Source organism: Pelodiscus sinensis, chromosome 6, assembly GCF_052426305.1.
Source record: "Pelodiscus sinensis isolate ZL-2025 chromosome 6, ASM5242630v1, whole genome shotgun sequence".
Classification (NCBI taxonomy): domain Eukaryota; kingdom Metazoa; phylum Chordata; order Testudines; family Trionychidae; genus Pelodiscus; species Pelodiscus sinensis.
In genome coordinates this window covers 30,029,752-30,049,005 of record NC_143057.1, presented here as the reverse complement: position 1 = coordinate 30,049,005, position 19,254 = coordinate 30,029,752, and the positions used below count along the sequence as shown (strand labels likewise).

Here is a 19,254-nt window from a genome sequence, read left to right as displayed (position 1 = left end):
CTTTGAAATGCACAAGAGTCCCCAATGGGGGCTCTTGTGCATTTCAAAGCCATGGAGCCTGGGGTCAGTGGGGGACTCCCATTGACCCTGGGCTCCACGTGGCATTTTCCCAGAACCCAGACTCCCCAGCTGATCCAGGGTTCTGGGGAAATGCCACAGGGAGCCCAAGGTCAGATGGGAGTTCCCAGCTGACCTCAGGCACCACTGCCTCTTTCAAACATGCAGAGGCGGTGTTTCAAACGGGCAGTGAAGCCCAGGGTCAGCTGGGGACTCCCCAGCTGATCCCGGGCTTCGCGCTGCACTTCCCCAGAACCCAAAGACAAGTAAAGTTATACATGCACTTAAGTGTGTGCAGGATTAGGGACTTTGTTTCCAACTTCTAAATCTTATTAAAATACAATACTTGACTAGTATCATTTTCCAACTTATTAAGCAATTCCTGTGTTCATCACAAGGGAATTACATACTTGTAAAATGGGGGTTCGGTGGAATATGAGCCAAGAGACAACCATTCTATTAAGATGTTGGAGAATCATCCATCAAGAATGTTGGAGAATCCCTGATCTAAAAACTTCTAATGTGTTGAATATATTAGTGAGAACTACTGCAAAGAACTATACTGAATGGGTAGGTGGAATATTTTTAATGATCTGATTGCCTCTCCACTAGCCTTAAGAGGACAAAGTCATAGGGAAATGAATGGTGTAGTTTTTTTCCAAGATTACCTGTGTCATGTATCAGGGTCCTACATTTTGTCCTCCTTTTGAATGAGCAGCAAGTACACACTCCACGGATCTCCAAGATTTACAGAAATCTCAAGAATCTAGCAGAAGCAAGAGACATCCATACAGAGATCTTCTGCCTCTTCACTGGTTCCACAGCTCCATCCTGTCTGGTTCTCTGGCAGCAAAGCTCTTTTTAAGCTGCACTACCAAGACTCCTCCATCCTCATTTATCCTGGAGCCTACCCCACAATACCTCAGAGGGCTCTGCAGAAAAATTAACAGCTGCAGACGGTATTACATTTTGAGGATCTTTTCAAAATGATCTACATAAGATCTAAGCCCTCACTCTGCCACCCCCTACTCTCAGCATGTATTCCCAATCACATAGCCAGCCCTCTGCAGCATCTTAGGATAGGAGCAGGCAGTCATGAAGTAACTTAACATTTCTTATAGCTGCTGTCCTATTGCAACCTGGGTCCTTGCCAGCTCTTTCAATAGCTCCCTGCTGGCTTTTGCCACTGCTCAGCCAGGTCTTGCCAGAGCTGTGCACCAGGGCACACCCGCTCACTTTCACCTCTGGGAGCAAGGTTGAACATAGCTGACGGTAAAGATCCAAGTGCAGAAGACTACTATTGAAGAGTCTTGCCCTTAGTATGACAAGAACCATTATGAACCTCTGCAAGTTCCATGAAAGCATTGGCATAACTACAATGGTACATATGGTGCAATCTTACCAAGGCTCAAACAGCATTAAAAATGCTCGGATCTAGACACAATTCAGGCCCGTATGCAAGGGGGGTGCAAAAAGTGCAAACACCCCCCCGCCTGGTCCCCTAAATAAGCATGGTTCCACTAGCTGGATCTGATTTTCTCCTCCTCCCGCAGGAGCAAGGCTGGGGGTGGGGCTGGAACTGGGACTCGCTCCTGGGCTGGCTGGAGGGGCAATGGGAAATCAGCCCCAGTCTTCTCCCAGCCAGACAGAGCATGAGGGAAGGAGGCTTAGGTAGTGTGCCACTCCTGCCTTCCCCCAGCCCACTGGAGCATGCTTACTTGGGGAACCATGGGGGAGGGTTGCATTTGTACCCTTGCAGTCCACATTTACAAAAAAAGCATCCCCCCCGCACAAACAGAATTTCCAGCATAAAAGCCTGCAATTATGTACTTTTAAAAACATTGATCAGTCCTGTGGCACCTTGGAGATTAATGTGTGTACTAGGTCATGAGCTTTCATTGGTAAACCCACTTAATCAGATGAGTTGAAATGGAAATTACAGAATCCAGGACATATATAACAGCAAAAGAAGTTACTAGAGGTGATGAAGCTAATTAAGTCAGGCTGAATGGTTCTCACTCCTAGCATGTGATTTGGAAGTGCAAATATCAAAGGCAGGTATAAAAGTATCAAGTTTTAAGCTAGAGCTTATTTCTTTCACCAGCAGAAATTGGTCCAAGAAAAGATATTACCTCACCTACCTTGTTTCTCTAATGTCCTCAGACCAAAAAAACTACAACAATTTGGCAAACATGATCTTAATGCTGGCATTTCCTCTTTTGGCTCTGCAACCATAAATACTTCAATGCAGGATTCTTTGATCACATGATGTACCATGTTAAAATACTTTAAATAGTATCTTCTGTTCTGACAAAGCTGTTAATAAAATGGGTGTTGTTAATTACAGATTACAAAAACCTTGCAAATAGGTGTACTCAGGGGATACACAAATGGACAGTTTTGCAAATTGGCCTTGGTTTAATTTGTGGCCCTTGATTATCAGAAGCAAAGTCCAAAGTTGTGGGGGAGGTGTTAGCTAGGATGACATAAATGTATCCCTGTCGAGCAGATGAAGAGTGGAGGAGATGGGATTGTTAATGGGTCTTTTGCTATGTATTCTAACTAGGTATGTTAAAAAGCTGGTAATTTGGAAACATGTAACCAGTATGCTCCTACACTTCAGTTAGTCTATAAGGTGCCCCAGGACTCCACGCTGCTTTTGCAGATTCAGAATAACACGGCTACCCCTCTGATACATGTAACCAGTGAAATTTTCTGGGGTTATAGGCACCTTCAGCATAGGGCAGCGGCCAGTTTCCCAGGAGCTGGTGTACCTCACGAAGGGGCTTTTAATTCACTAGGTGCTGGGTGCCACACCCCGCACTAATAGAGACAGCAGCGCGGAGCAGTAGCTGGTCTCCGGGAGCTGGCCATGCCGGGAGCTGGCTTTTACAACGACTTCCACTCCCGCCCCGTGTTACAAAAGCAGCAGCAGCCAGCTCCCCAGGCCCGGGGCTGGAACTGTTCACGGTAACCAACAAACCAGATTCATCAGTTCACCATGTAAATGGCTGCGCCTCCTACATCCCCAATGAATGTCGGGAGTGGGAGGGGCTGGGTTGGCCCATTTCCTCCGGGTATTAAAGGCTCCAGCCCCGCAGATCGCCAGGGCTGCTCAGCCTCGCACCGCAGGGGTCTGGACTCACGTCTCCCGCGAGGGGCTTTTATTCCCCATAATCCTCCCCGCTAGGCAACCTGGCCGCGCCCCCGCGCTCCTCCAACCCGAGCCGGCCCGGCGTCGCTTCCCTCACGTGACTCCCAGGGGGCGGGAATGAGCGTCATGTGATCTCACTAACACGCGCGCACACCCCCCCCCCACCTACTCCCGGCGCGTCTGTTGCCGGAAGTGACGTTAGTCCTGATTTCCGGCCAGGCTGGTAACGGGCCTGGGCGACGGCAGGGGCCGATCGAGCCGGGGCTGCGGTGGGGATGGCGCTGTGGCCGCCGCGCTCCCGGGGTCTCCGCGCAGCGGAGGGGCAGGAGCCGGAGCCGGAGGTACGTCCGCGTGGTCGTGACTCGGCCTGCCCCGGTCCTAGCAGCACGGAGCCCAACCGCCTGCCCGGCTCCGCCTCGCTTCCAGCGCCGGTGGCAGAACGCGCAGAGCCCCAGGGGCCTGCCCCAGCATCTGCCCCCCCCCCCCCGTTAGACCCTGCCCGACGGGTCTCCGGCTGCGCTGTGCCTGGGACCCGAGGCCGGCCAGAGTGAAGTGAAGCCCCCTGGGAGCCAAGTGCAAAGTCTGCCTCGAAGAGACGCCGCCACGCGTGGCTTGAGCTGAACCGTGTTTCCTGCAAGGGCAGGGGTCCACAGCGCGCGTCCGCCCGCCTGCCAGGCTGGGTCTGTCCGCCCTCGCCGGGCCGGCACTTGCGTGTGTGTCCGCCTCTTCCCGTTCTCCGTGCTGACGAAGGGAAGTGATGTGCGGCACGGTTGTTTGTATGTCACCTGTCAAACCACCGAGCTGATGGAAAAACGTCAATGACTAAGTATTAGGGATGTGAAAGTGTAACTGTATAAACAGTTGACTGATGAGCCCTCGCTCATTGGTTAACGTTCACTGTTACATGTAGCCTCCTGAAACAAAATACAGGTCTACGTTGCACTTGAAAGACTAACAAGATGGTTTATTACAGGGGTGTCCAAACTTTTTTCAAAGAGGGCCAGATTTGATGAAGTGAACATGCGTGAGTGCCGACCATTTTGCCTGACATTCTTTGAACCATTAAAATTAAATGCAAATTAACTATTTTGTGCAAAGTTTATTGCAAACGGCATACTTTTCATTTCATCACATGGATGACAAATCTAAACAGGTGTTAAATCACTCTGCCTTTCATATCTGAAGGCCAGATGAAAAAAAAATCCAGGAAGCTGAAATATGTCAGGAACATTGTAAAGTACATTACATATTATTGGTAATAAAGGTTGTCTGTCAACTTTTAAGTTAAAAAAATATGAACAGGAACATAACACCAAGTATACATGTTGTGTCCAAATATATTTATAACTGATTTAGACCAACTGACAGTAACTGAGATTTTACAATGTATTCATCTCAATACATATGGATTCGTTGGGGGCCATAAAAGATAGATATTGCCAAATTACCTGGGGGGCTGTATTAAACCGGAACACGGGCCGCAATTGGCCCGCGGGCCGGACTTTGGACATGCCTGGTTTATTAGATGATGAGCTTTCGTGGGCCAGACCCACTTCCTCAAATCAAATAATGGAAGAAAATAGTCACAACCATATATACCAAAGGATACAATTTAAAAAAAATGAACACACATGAAAAGGACAAATCACATTACAGAACAGAAGGGGGATGGGGGGGAGGAGGTGAATGCCAGTGAGTTAATGATATTAGAGGTGGGGAAGGGGAGATGTCTGTGAGTTAATAGAATTAGAGGTGATAATGGGGGAAGCTATCTTTGTAATGGGTAAGATAGCTGGGGTCTTTGTTAAGTCCCGTGCGGAGAGTGTCGAATTTTAGCATGAATGCCAGTTCAGAGGCTCCTGATATGCAAGGAGAGCCAGCACTGATGTCTCTGATACAGCGTGGGGTGGCAGGCAGGAGACGACTGCAGCCTCACGTGTAACTGCTGAAAACTTCAGTGGCTACACAGTTACTTAATTACATTTTAACATCCCTGGTAGATATAGTATGGGTTTGGAACAAACAGGCTGGAAATCCTATAAAGGCAGTATAGCTAACTCCTTGAAATACTTTCAAGACATTCTCTTCATTTTTGAGTCTTCATTAAGTTTCTGTGAGTTGTGGCTTGTTTCTTTCTTATTTATTTTGGTGGAGATCTACCATAATTCACAGCTCAAAATAAGCATGAGAAACTGTGAATAGATATTTGGAAATTTATATTTTTCTGGGTGGCTGTGTGAAGAGGCGTTTAAAACTGCTAAAATACCTGCTAGTTTACATGAGAACTGTTATTTTTCTACATATCTGTCCTTTCCAGAGGGTGCTTTCAAGTAAAATACATTAATTGGTTTGGAATTTAAACAATAGTCTAGTTATGGTCGTACATTATAAAACTGCTACTTTCTTATTACAGACATTTGTATTTAGAGTTAATTCTGGTGTTTGGCTATTGTTAATTGTGCAGAACCAGCAAAACTAAGAGAGAGCCAGCTGGATCCTATTTTCGCCCACACTTCATCATAAAAATGTCTTCTGCAGTTTGGTTAGAGAAGCTTTGACTGGTGATATATGATCCCTGGATCTGCATAGCTAGGAGTTATTACAGATGTATTTTACATGTAAACAGTACTGATTTAATGTGGAAAATATTGAAATAAGCATCCAACTGTATGTATAATATCAATTCTAGTCTCTGTTTAGAATTTAACCTCACTTTTCACAATTCAGAATTCTATTGCAACTCACCATATCTGTTTGCTTGTGCTACCTAAATTCTCTCCACTTCTCCAAATAAACAAATCTGATTCCCTCCCATCATACAGATATATGGCCATGGGATTGAATTGGCTTGCCAAAAACAAAAGGAATTTGTGAAGAGCTCTGTGGAATGCAAATGGAATCTAGCAGAGGCCCAGCAGAAACTTGGTAGTTTAGCACTACATAACTCAGAGTCCCTTGACCAGGAACATGCCAAAGCACAGACTGATGCTTCAGAATTGAGACAAAGGGAGGAAGAATGGAGACAGAAAGAAGAGGCGCTAATACAGAGGGAAACACAAAATCTATGGAACATGGATTCTGTTAGCAAGGACGTATTTAATAAGGTATGAACCATATCAACGTACATAAACCCAGGTAAAAACAGGGGATAGAACTATTAGACAAATCAAGTTCTTTATATGGCACTTGTCACTAATATTGTGAGTGTCTCCTTTTATCCAGAACAGTCCATATGACAAGATTGTGTGCTGTATGAGTATCCTTTCATTTATTTTAGTAAAATCTACCAAAAAGTAGGTCTTGCACTGACATCAAAACATAGAAATGTTTCTGTGCTGCTAGCAGAGATCTAAAATTGTATTGTCCCAAAACAGCAGTTATCTCCAAATGATCAAATACTACCTTGGTCATCTTAAGTTTGATAGTGAACTTATACATAAGACACAAATAGGTATTTCTCAGAGTCTTTGAAAGACTCAATACCTTGCTACCTGTCATGTTAGAATCTCTTTGGTAGAGGACAATGCTATTCCAAGCTGTAATCCAGGGCCAGATATTAAAATGAGTCTTTTTTTTTTTTTTTTTTTTTAAATCTGTGTTAACAGTAAAAAGTTTCCCAGACTCCATGTCATGTATGTGTCTGTGTTTTGCAGGCTTTGGGCCTGTACTAGAAGCATAACTTTAAAATGGAAATAAAACAAAATGATGTCCCCATAATGACATTGTTTAAAATTGCATGGAAAGGGATTTTATGAGTAAGCTTTCTCTCTCCCCCCCACAGAGTTTTATTAACCAAAATAAAATAAAAGAAATAGAAGATGAAGACAAATCCAAATCATTCATGCAGAAACATGAACAAAAAATTAGACATTTTGGTAAGTACCACTTTTTCCAGCATTTTGTAGTTTTAGCTTTTTATGCGTTATGTTAGGTACTATTGTTTTATAAAATGAGCACTTAAAAATGAAGCATCTGGCTTGCAGAGTTCAGATTTCTGATATATCAGGGTTTGTGATTTTCTTTGATAGTCATAACAAAATAGTCCTTTCCAAGTAAGAGGCTGCATGCTGTGGAAGTTTTAAGTCCTAAAGTCAATTGTGCTTTTTAGATAAACACTCTTTTAATGCTGGGCATGCAAAAGAAAGGGTTTTATTTACTTTCTGACACTTCATGAAGAGAGATACTTCAGAATTTACTGTTCTGCTATTTAAAGCAAAGCATTTTCTCAGTAGTTATCAAAAGTATATCCTTCCATGGAAATGGCAGCTAAGGAGCTACAGTTGTAATATTTTAGTTCAGGTATTAAAATCTCTTGTAGATTCAGCTTTGTTTGGTGACTGAACACAAAGTAACAACAGATTAAAGAGAATTTCAGTTATGGGGAAAAAGACTTTTTAAAAAAATACAGATCTTGAACTATGCTTAGTTGCAAACAAAAGGTGGAAGGAGCACCACTGCTAGGACAGAAGGTGTGAAGATTTCTCTTCCACTAGGTTACTGTCCTTGTAGTCTGGCGGGTCAGTGGTTCTGTTATGCTTATCCTATCCTCTTTTAGAATCCTTTCTGTGACTAGCTCTAGTTCCTGCCTAGACTGCTGCTTGGGAAAAGAGATGAGCAGTATTAGAAATTATGGCCTTATTTGCAGAATCTGAAAGAAAATGCTGCATCAGCTTAAATTCTGCAGAAACCTTCTTACCCCCGTACCATGTATTTGTGCTTCAGAGCAAGTACTATTTACTGGACATTGAGAGTCTTTTTAAAGTCCGGTGTTCAAAGATGTAAAGAATTTAATACGCATCTTTGCCATTTAAGCCACAAAAGGAATAGCTTTAATAGGCATGATGTATTTACTACTGAAAATATTTAGTCAACCATCTAGTAATAGTAAGCCAGGTATAGAATAGTTTATCCAAATGTATTAGACTGTCTACTAGGTGTCACTTTAATTATAGTTGAAATGTGATGAACACCACTACAGTCAAATGCCATGTGTTGTCATACTGTTCTGAAATCTTGATTATCTTGTTTGTGTTCCATTGTTTTGAGTCATTGGCTCCTGTACGTTTAGTGGCATAACTGATTAGGAGCTGTTGAGTACCTCATGGAAACTTGGAAATATTGTAGGGACTAATTTAGTTACAACTACTCAAGAGATAGATCTGGCAGTCATTGTGGAGAGCTCTCTGTAAACATCCACTCAATGTGCTGTGGGAGTCAAAAAAGCAAACAGAAGAATCATTACAAAAGGGATAGAGAATATCTTATTGCCTCTATATAAAACCATGGTACGCCCACATCTTGAATACTGAGTACAGATGTGTTCGCCTCATCTCTAAAAAGATACATTGGCATTGGAAAAGATTCAGAGAAGGGCAACAAAAATGATTAGGGGTTTGGAATTGATCCCATATTAAGAGAGATTAAAAAGACTTGGACTTTGTAGCTTAGAAAAGGGGAGACTAAAGGGGGATATAATAGAGGTACATACAATCATGATTGGTGTGAAAAAAGTAAAGAAGGAAAAGTTATTTACTTGTTCCCATAACATAATAACTAAGGGTCACCATATGAAATTAATAGGTATCAGGTTTAAAACAAAGAAAAGGAAGTTTTTCTTCACCAAGCACACAGTCAACTTGCAGAACTACTTGCCAGAGGATGTTGTGAAGACTAGGACTTTAACAGGGTTCAAAAAAGAACTGGATAAATTCATGGAAGTTAGGTCCATCAATGGCTATTAGCCAGGACGGATAGGAATGGTGTCCTTAGCCTCTGTTTGTCTGTAAATGGATGACAGGAAAGGGATCACATGATGATTACCTGTTGTGCTAACTCCCTTTGGGGCATCTGGCATTGGCCACTGTCAGCTGACAGGATACTGAACTAGATGGACATTTGGTATGACCTAGTATGGCCCGTTCTTATGTTAGGAATGTGACAGGCTGACCGTTTAACCAGTAGCTGATGCTTATTAGTTAATGGCATCGGTTACAGTCAGTGGGTTCCCTGGGAGGCTACTTTGCTCCAACAGGGCACCGAAGCCTCTTCCCTGGGAGCCAGGCAGGCGGCATCACTGTGGCAGGGAAGCAACCTCCCCAAGAGCAAGACTGGCAGCTCTGCTACTGGGGAGGCTTCGCTGCAGACTCTCCAGTATAAAGCTTATTACTGCAAAACCTGCAGCGTGTCACCACTGAGATTTTCAGTGGTTACATGGTTATCTATTTAACCAACTTTTTAACATCCCTAATGGAAACAATCCCATCCAACCAGGAGTCAAATTGAATTGGCACTTCATATGCCATACTGGCGCTTTTTTTTTTTTTTTTTTTTTTAAGATCTTATATTTAAATAAAATAAAATGGTTTTGAGCTCTCTTGGCTTCAGAACAAATCTTGTAAATGTGAAGTAATGCAAGAGGCAGTCTCAGTATATGCCAACAGAAGTGACTGATCTGCATCCTTGTTACTGAAATAACTGAAGTACAAGGAGGACCACACAGGAAAAATGCTAATTCTTCCCCCAGTAATCATTTTAGTGGAAATAATGCATCTTCTTAGCTTTCTGGATGGAATGCAAAGTACCAAATCCGTTTTCAGACTGACCTCTGTGTAGACTCAATACTTAATTGTTTTGTAATAGCATAATTTCTTAAGATAAACAAAATATATATTTTTTTAACTGTGTGGACTTCATGAGAATTTTCAACTTTTTTTAGTATTCTGACTTCACTTGCGGTTTTGGTTTTAAAGATGTTTAATACAGCTTTTCCACTTTGTTTAGGGCAATCACAAGCAATACAACTTGATTGAACCAGGGGGAGTATACTATTTTACACTTTGGTCCGTTTGTATTTGGTCTCTGTATTTTTAACATCCTACCTAGAAGTGAGAGGTAGAGTAATTGTACCTGATTGTATAGTATACATTTTTTTAATAGCCAGCACCATGTGTTTAGCCAGGTAGCGCTCTGCAGCCCACCAAAAAGGGGTCCACAGGTATCCAGGGGCCTGTAATAACAGCCGCTGTATTAAATAACATGGGAACAGACTAAGGATGTTAAATATAGATTACTGTACTAGTCAATGGAATTTCCGTTGACTACTCAAGTAGTCGATAGGCACTTCGGCATTCATCCTTTGAAATGTACAAGAGCCCCAACGGGGGTTCTTTTGTATTTCAAAGTTGGAACTCTGCATGTAGCCCAGGGCCAGTGGGAAGTCGCACTGACCCCAGGCTCCATGCAGCACTGCTGCTTTGAAATGCCACTTGGAGCCCGGGATCAGCTGGGGAGTCCCCAGTTGACTCTGGGGGTTCCATGCAGCACTGCTGCTTTGAGATGCCAGGCTCTGTGCAGCATTGCCGCTTTGAAGTACCCCTTATCCACCCCCCTTTGCTGCCTCTATTTGATAGAGGCAGCAAGGGTGGGGGGAAGCGACTAGTCGATTCTTCCTTAACATCCTTAGAACAGACGGACTTCTGACTGTTGCAGAAATTCAGCTCATGAGCCTAATACATCCTTGGATCATGTTGAGCTTAGCTGAACTATGTGCATTATGCAGGAAAATTATGGAGAAAATGTATTGTTGTCTTTAATTCTCCTGCTGTATTAGCAGTTGACAGGCTGAAGTAATCTAGCCACTGAAGAGACACAGAAGAGGACAGTACAAGCTTCTCTAGCCATATAGCCTTAATCCTGTAAGATACCACATTTACAAGTGAAAGTGTGAGTCTTTAATGAACTTGCCATTACCACTCCATGCATGATAAACCTGGCTATAAACATAAAGGTGACATTTACTAAGCTTATGTCTACACTAGCACTTTTGTTCTCAGAGTGTTTTTTAAATGCCACTAACTGACAAAAGTTTGACTGACAAAAGTGCCAGTGAGGCTAACACTGTGAGAGGGAGATGTTCTCTTGCCAACAAAACTACCACCACTTGTTAAGGCTGGTTTAATTATGCTGTTGAGAGAGGAGTGGCTACATGAGACGTTACTGCTGTAGCCGCACTACTGTACAGCTGTGCTGCTGTAAGATCTGCAGTGTAAACCTCTAAAGCTCCATAGCTCATTACTGGATCCAATAACTGTCTGATCTCCATTACTATTCAATACCATAAACAAAATCTACGCTAATGGTAACACTTGGCTATCTAATTCCTTTTCACCAGGCATGCTAAGCAGATGGGATGATAGCCAGAGATTTTTGTCTGACCATCCATACCTTGTATGTGAAGAAACTGCTAAATATCTCATTTTGTGGTGTTTTCACCTAGAAGCTGAACAGGTAATAGGCAAATCTTAAATTACTTTGAATCTGAATAAGGTACACATTTTCCCCTTTTATGCTACAGAAAGACTATCCAGATAGATCACAGTAAATGATTTCTCTATCTCTTTCCTTCCCCCCCTCCCCCCCCCGCCCCCATTTTCAGCTTACTGGAAGAGCTTCCATAATAACTGTTCTTCAGTAGTTGCATCTCCCCCCACTCTTCCACTTTCAGTTTAAATCTGTAAGATGTCAGAACTGGTAATCATAAAAGTAAAACACATTTTAAATCTTAGTTGCATACTTAGTCTCTTTAAAAATGTGACTTACACTTTTGTTTCCAGAAAAGAGCTTTGATGGAACAAGTAGCACACCAAGCAGTTGTAATGCAGTTTATTCTAGAAATGGCCAAAAGTTGTAATGTGGATCCTCGAGGATGTTTTCGTCTATTTTTTCAAAGAGCAAAAGTAAGTCATGGTTTTATTTTAATGCTAGTGAAGCTCTTGCAGCATCTGTGAGGCAACAGTGTGCAAGAACAGCTAAGATTTCTTAGTGACAGCTGCAAGCTAAAAAAGTGCTAAGCGAATGGCCACAGGCTCTAAGGGAAAGGTTGAGTTGTTGGCAGTCTTTTGTGCAATAAATGGTCTGTAACCACGAGAATGGAAGTCCTGTGAATTTAGTTGTGTTGTTAGGTGTGCCCAAAAGGGAACTAAACATAACATTAATGTATACTTCATATATGATCATGTAACATCTTACATGCACAAGTGATACAGGTTGATGAAAACTGTCTCCCATTTCCTCTGGTATCTTACTCTCTGAAAGAGGATAGCTCTTGCAAAATCAATATTTTTCTGCTCTAGCTATAAAAGCAGACACTAAGTATCTGTGAAGTGTTCTAGAACACTAAAGATGGAGTTCTTGAAGTATGAACTGATGTTGAAACACACCTAACACTGTAAAAATTCAAGAACTCCATCTTTAATAAGACATTTGAAATTAATAAAGTTTAACTGCAATACCCATGTTTAAACTGTACATTTTACAAAAAAAATTAAACAAGAATTGCTAAGCAGGCAAGGTGATTTCTTAATCACAACTAATAAGCATCCTTTCTCTCCCTCTCCCCTCCCCTCCCCCAAAGTGGGGAGCCTGTGTTTGCACTCCAGCCTTGCTTGACCCCTTCACCTCACTGCGAGGTTGGAGCACCAGTTCTTGCTTCCTGCTGGGAACGCAGAGGAGAAGAAAACCCTGAGCCTCATCACTAGAGCCAGCTCGTGGGGAGAGCAAGTGGCTCTGTGCACTGCTGCTTCCCCTCCCCCTGGCTGGGGGAACAGCAGTGCATGGACTTGCTGCCTGGAGAGTTTCCCCACTGCTCCCATTGGCCAGAATCACAGCCAGTGGGAGCAGCGGGATGCCTTGCCTGGGACACGTGCCTGGGAGTGGTGGGGGGCGTGTAGCCAGGTAAGCTTCCACCCATTCTCCTTATGTCTAGACTCCATACCGTCAGCCTGCTCCTGCATCCTCCCTCGCTCCAGCACCCTCCCTCCTGGCCAGATACCCTTCCCCTGCCTGCTCCTGCACCTTCCCCTGTTCCTGCACTCTTCCTATGGCCAAACACCCTCCCGCCAACCCACTACTACACCCTCCTTCCCTCCCAGCCAGACTCCACACCCTCGCCCCTTCTTGCAACCCTATTCCTCTCCCACTCCCTGGCAGCCTCTTCCCACACTCCCTCATTTTTGGCTTCATGCCAGAACCTAGGGGGCTCACAAAATCTACAAACCCTGGGACACCCAAAGAGTTAATTTGGCCTGGGGAAAGTCCTGAATCGTGTTCCTCTCTCCCCTCCCCACTTCAGCCCCATGGGGTATCTCATTTGGGGTCCACATCAGTGAGGGTTGGGGTTGGTTTTGGGGAGGAGGTTTCCTCTCACTTTTGTGTGCCCGCCCAACTGGTTTTTCTGTGAATCAGTGGGCCCCAACTCAAAAATGATTCTCCACCTCTGCCATAAAGACAATGTTAAAACGTTTTGTTTTGAATAGAAATATTTGAGTTTATTTAATACAAAGTTTGGTAAACTTAAATGAAAGTTAAAGTTAAAGTGCTTAATCTAATTATTTTGATTAATATTTCCTTTCTTCCGAAATATTTCCTTTCTTTGTTATAGCTCCAGTAGCCTAAAGTGAATAAATTACTATTTAAGGTATTTAGAGATAAGCAAGGCATTTTGTTATCAGGGGTGATTGGTGGTCCACTGAAAGGATTGCATTGAGTGGGGTGGGCCAAAAAAATTTGAGAATGACTGCACTACAATGCACCTCTATACCCATTTCAGCAGTTTGTACTGTTTCTGACTGGATTGCCTCAAATCAAAGGATGTCTTGTGTTCACTGGGCTTGAATTTGTCCACTGCTATGAAAGAATCTGAAGATCTTTCAAGTACTTTGATGGTTCATACTGCCAGATTCACTTGCTAGAGAATGCATTGTCAGCTAATGGGGGTCCTTGCTTTAAATAGCATTGACTTGCTTCTGAAGAGAGTCCGCTACTGAGTATCCCCTGTCCTTTCAGCTTTTAAGATGAAATGGGTTAAAATTAGCATCTCTTCACAGCTCCTCAGATGCAAGAAATTATCCTTTTCTCATTATCCCAGCCAAAAATATTTTAACCACAGTTCAAATAAAAATCAGAAAAGCCACCTAAATTTTCTCCTGATTTTTCACAAAGCTGTTATTGGTTTGTCTACAGTGTTTTCATCTAAAATGTGGTGGGGGTGGGGAGGGGAGCATGGGGAGAAGGGGCTGTTTCATTTTCATTGTGTAGCTTTTTTCCTCAGTAATTTGTATATTTATATAGACGAAGTTTTATCTCTAAATTTGAGTTTAGAGAAGTACTTAATTGACAACCTTTTCTTCATACAGGCAGAAGAAGAAGGTTACTTGGAGGCTTTTAGAAATGAACTCGAAGCATTCAAATCAAGAGTGAAAATCTGTTCTCAATCACAGAGCTTTCAGGCTATGTCCGTTCAGAATCCCATTGCCAATACTGGTCTCAGCTCCTTTGGAATGTTGGAGTTTTTGCCACAGGTAGGTTCTCAGCAAATCCATTTCCAGAAATCATGTAGGTGTTTTAGGAGCAGAGTCTGCCATGTTTGCTCATGTAAAGTAGTAACTTTTAATGTCAAATAAGACTACTTATGGAGTAAACTACTAGATGGGAGTGAAGTTACATACTGTAAAACATCTGTTACATGCCATGTTGAGAGAATGAGGAAGTACTACTTAATCAAAAATACAAAATAGTATACTGATACTCACCAAGCCAGTAGTAGTACAGCACTGCAGAGTGCATGGTTTCTTGAAGCACGTAAGCGTATACAGAACCTACTGTATAGAAAACTGTATCTTAGACACTACGGCTATGTCTGCACTCGTGGCTTCTTGCATGAGTAACATGCAAATGAGGCTAAGTGTGGAATATCGCCAAGCTTCATTTGCATACCTAATGAGCCACCATTTTTTTTTCAGAAGAGGCTCTTGTGTGAGAAGGAGAGTCTACACTGCCCCTTCTTGCGCAAGAAAAACTCTTGCACAATGCCGTTACACCTATTATTTTTCAGGAAGAATGGCATTGTGCAAGACGGTTTTTCTCATGCAAGAAGGGGCAGTGTAGACGCTCCTTCTTGCGCAAGAGCCTCTTCTGAAAAAAATGGTGGCTCATTAGGTATGCAAATGAGGCTCAGCGATATTCCATGCTTAGCCTCATTCGCATATTACTCACGCAAGAAGCCGTGAGCGTAGACATAGCCTACATGTAGATGTGCTGCCCACAGCGACAACACGAAAATTATACTTTGATTCAGAAGGCACTTCAGGATCTTGCAGTGCTTCAATGTCATTGATATAAATATCATTAACAATTGTAGATGTAGAACAGGGGTGAGCAAAAGCCTCTCAGCAGGCCTGATACGGCCCATGTGGCAATTCTAGACCCCGCCTCCTCGCGCATTGCCTGAGAGCCAGAGATGTGTGAGCTCTTTTAAATGCTTCTATTTAAAGGGCTCACGCCTGCTAGGCAGTTGTGTTGCCTGGCAGCCATCCAACAGGTGCAAGCTCTTCAAATAGAAGCAACTGAAAGGGCTCACAGCTACTGTCCCTACAGTAGCATGTTGTCTGGGAGCCAGTGACTTGCTAGCCCTTTCAACTGCTTCTATTTAAAGGACTTGTGTCTTCCTCATAGCTGTCAGGCAACAGCCTTGGGGAAGGCATGAGCCTTTTAAATAGAAGGAGTTGAAAGGGTTCTAGAGTGCCGGCTCCCAGGCAACATGAAAGCAGTGAGCCCTTTAAATAGCAGAAATTGAAAGGGCTTACAGCTCCTGCCCCCTACTAACGTGATGTCAGGGAGGCGCAAGCCCTTTCAACTCCTGCTGTTTAAAGGCTCTGCCTTTTCTGCCTGAGGCTTTGCCCTTTCTGGGACATCCCTCAACCACTTCAGAAATTTTTCAAGTGCCCCTGTTCAAAAATTATTGTGCACCATTGATGTATAACAGTGGTCCCCAACCTTTTGAGGCTGCCAGGCTCCCGGGAGTGGAGCCACGCAGTCACTGCGTGCCCGGGATCACAAAAATGGCTTGGGCCAGCCCTGATTTATGTGGGGCACACAAATGCCCCTGCGGGTGCCATGGTGCCCGCGGGCACCACGTTGAGGACCACGGTTATACAGCTCAGTCCACCCTGTGCGCAAATCAGATCCCTTCCAGGGTATACTTGTAGTGGGAGTCCATCTCGGTGCCCTCTGTAGTGTCTCAAGTCTGTTTCTCCCTTCCCTTCTCCCCCTTTCCCTCCCCCCACACACACTCTACAGAAAAGAGTGGTGCCCCAAGGCTTCTCTTCCTGGCAGCAGCAACTTTGCCATTACCTCAGGGATTTATCTCCAAGACCTGGCATAATCCACCAGTCTGCCGTAAGTTCTTGTTAGGTCCTGAGTCCCTGCCTGGTGCTCAGGCCTGTACATCCTGGCGGCCCCTTTAAGACCAGGGCAGGAAGATGTGCCAACAAACAAACAAGTCCCCACAGTCAAAATGGCAGCCCGGGGCCCAGTTCAGGGCAAGGCAGGCAGGCAAGCAAACAGTTTCTGCAGCACAAGTGGAAAGGAGGAGACTGCCACTCAAATGCAGGGATGGCAGGGGCGGACGTGGGCCCTCCCTACTTCACCATGTCCCGGCCAAGGACCCTAGTAGTGGCAGCCTCGCAGCCACTGGGGTCAGCAAGGGAACTACACCAAAGCCCACTGACTCAGCTTAAAGGGTGATTAGATCTGCTTGATCATCTGTTGCTTTCCCTGGGCCACTTCGAGACTCCGCCTCTGGTTGTACCTGTTCCCCCGGGCGGGTCCCCAGGGTCTGTATGGTCCCAATCTAGATGTAGGGAGAAAAGGGTCTCCTTCTTTGAGCTGGCGCCTGGTAGCCCAGGCCAGTCGTCCGCCTCAGGAGGCTCCTCAGCCTTCTCATGGTAGGCTGTGGCTCCCTCCAACAACTTGGCCCCTACTGAGCCTCTGGCCTAGCTTTTATACTTCCTGCCCCTCCCCCACGCTGCTGCAGACTTAAAGGGGCAGGCTCTAGCTCAGCCCATCCAGGCTCAGAGAGGGTTTTCCCTCCTCAGGGGCAGTGAGCGGCCATCCCTGCTCACTACCGTTCTTCATAGGGAGTTGTCCGCGGTGTCACTGTGCTATCTGCCAGACTGTCACCCAGTCTGCACCCCTTGAGCTCCACACTGCCACTAGCTGATGTTGTGCTTTGCAGCTCCTTTTACAGGGCCATACTATTCCCTGATTGGCTGCATTCCCCTTGCAGCCACTTTACCCAGCGTGGAGGACTTCTCTATAGCCTTTCTGGAGCATGTGAGACAGGACCACACGGCGTCCAGCAGGGGGCCACAGCATCTGGTCCACCCCATCATATAGCCCTAATGCGTTAAATATGTAACCTCCTTGCAAGTAATTTCATCTGCTTCAACTATGCTGGAGTAAACACTATTATACAACTGATTCTATAATTTAGTTATGTGTTTCATATTGTAGGAAGTGCAAATGAGCTTCCAAGCAAAAATTAGCATAATGTTTTCTTTAAGGGGAGCATAGGAGTAATCAAAACTTTTAAAAAAAATCCAGCCTGTGCTAGGAGAATGGGAACTGCAAAATACCTTTGTAAAACACTAAGGTTTCAGTATAGGTGGCTTTGGATTTTAAAAGGTGTTGGCAGTAATGGTCTTAAACAGAAAGGAAATCGTAGGGTTTTTTCCCACTTGGATAGTTGAAAGGGATCAAAATTAAGACATTAGTTTTGAAATCATTTTGATCGAGATGAACCTGTACTCAGCTTCACCGTATCTGAGTTAATTTAGAATAAAATTATATTTCTCTTGAGGCTCAATTTTTATATAAGCTGCATAAAAGCTTAGTACAGTCCTACATTTCAAGGATAAGGGGATATGTTTTTACTGAGCTACATTACCAGTGGTCAAAGGCAGATACTTAGGCATCACACTAACTTGCTTCTTCAGTGTGAGATGCAGACAAGGGAGCTAGGTGAGGTTTGGGGAGCAGATTAGGGTACAGAAAGGGGGGGTATGTATGCTGGCTCTGGAGGTAGTGTCAGGGCTGGGATTTGGGAGGAGTTTGAGATGCTGGTTCTAAAAAGGGCTTGTGGTGCAGGAGGGAGTGCAGCTCTGAGGAGAGGCAGGAATGCAGAAAGGGGGTGCTCTTAACTGTGAAATGCAGACAGTTAATGGGAGCTAGGTAAGTCACTTGAAAGTAGACAAGTGCAAAATTTGAATCTCAGTATTGTGTAGAATTAATGTTTTCTTCTGTTGCAGACTTCAGACTCTCTTCAAAGCTACGTGAACACAGGTCTTTGTAACTTAAACTCATTGGTACAGAGAGATGATGAGGAATCCAAAATGATGGACACAATATAATATTCTTAAGACTGAGGCCAAGTACTTTTATTACAAAGAAAAGAATATGGCTATCTTTTTGACACTTATTTTTTCTGGGTGCTGCACTTTATTTTTTGCATTTTGTTTGGGGGTGGTTTTTTTGGAAGGAGAATAATCCAGAAACACATTTGTCATGTTTGAAAATGTGCTGCTAGAATTTTGGTTCCCTTTTAGGAGAGGGATTCTCATCTGTTACCGAATGTGAAACTGGATGTTTTTTCTGCTACTAAACTCGCCTTTTAATCTTAATTTTAGGAATCAAAGACAGACAAAGAAATCTGCATACATACAATGTTTACGAGAAATGGTTGATTCTAAGTGGAATCTGCTATAGAATCTATTATAGAAATGGACATGTCTTGTTCTGTGAATACTAAAGATCATAATTGTACTCATGATATACTGCTGACATAGTAAGCTTTCAAATCTGAATTTATCATGTTAATAGCAATAAATCAAAAGCTGATATCAATTAGGCAGGCCTGGGTGGCTCAGATTAAAAGCAGTGGGTTTTTTACCTCTAATGCAGGGATTACATTTTTACTTCATGCTTTCAGACAAAGGACTCTGTCTCTAAACTGTACATAACTTGAAGTGTATAACTGCTTCAGAGTGAGTTTTGAGACCCATTTCTAGCAGGCATAGTTACTGAAAAGCTGATTCTTCTAACAGTGTTAAAAAAATATTAAGACTCCATAACAAGAATCTAGCATGATTGAATATTTGGCTAAGGGAGGGAGGACAATTTCAGAATAAAATTGTACAGCAACCTGGTTC

At 43.6% G+C, this 19,254-nt stretch overlaps 1 protein-coding gene across 1 annotated transcript; it reads left to right on the top strand.

Moving 5' to 3' along the window:
- The first annotated feature begins 3,399 nt into the window (after window positions 1–3,399).
- On the top strand, window positions 3,400–18,952 carry CDC37L1 (cell division cycle 37 like 1, HSP90 cochaperone). The gene is made up of 7 exons (XM_075931637.2): window positions 3,400–3,552; window positions 6,034–6,315; window positions 6,993–7,086; window positions 11,382–11,497; window positions 11,824–11,946; window positions 14,404–14,568; window positions 18,355–18,952. The coding sequence occupies exons 1-7, from the start codon at window positions 3,487–3,489 to the stop codon at window positions 18,454–18,456; spliced, it is 948 nt and encodes a 315-aa protein (XP_075787752.1). The 5' UTR covers window positions 3,400–3,486; the 3' UTR covers window positions 18,457–18,952.
- Window positions 18,953–19,254: the final 302 nt, after the last annotated feature.

What these genes read in the sequence shown, in the direction of transcription:
- CDC37L1 (XM_075931637.2), top strand. Translation starts at nt 3,487, where the DNA reads ATGGCGCTGTGGCCGCCGCGCTCCCGGGGTCTCCGCGCAGCGGAGGGG. An exon ending in GGCAGGAGCCGGAGCCGGAG is followed by an intron (nt 3,553 to 6,033) that starts GTACGTCCGCGT and finishes CCCATCATACAG; the next exon opens with ATATATGGCCATGGGATTGA. An exon ending in TTCACCTAGAAGCTGAACAG is followed by an intron (nt 11,498 to 11,823) that starts GTAATAGGCAAA and finishes TTTTGTTTCCAG; the next exon opens with AAAAGAGCTTTGATGGAACA.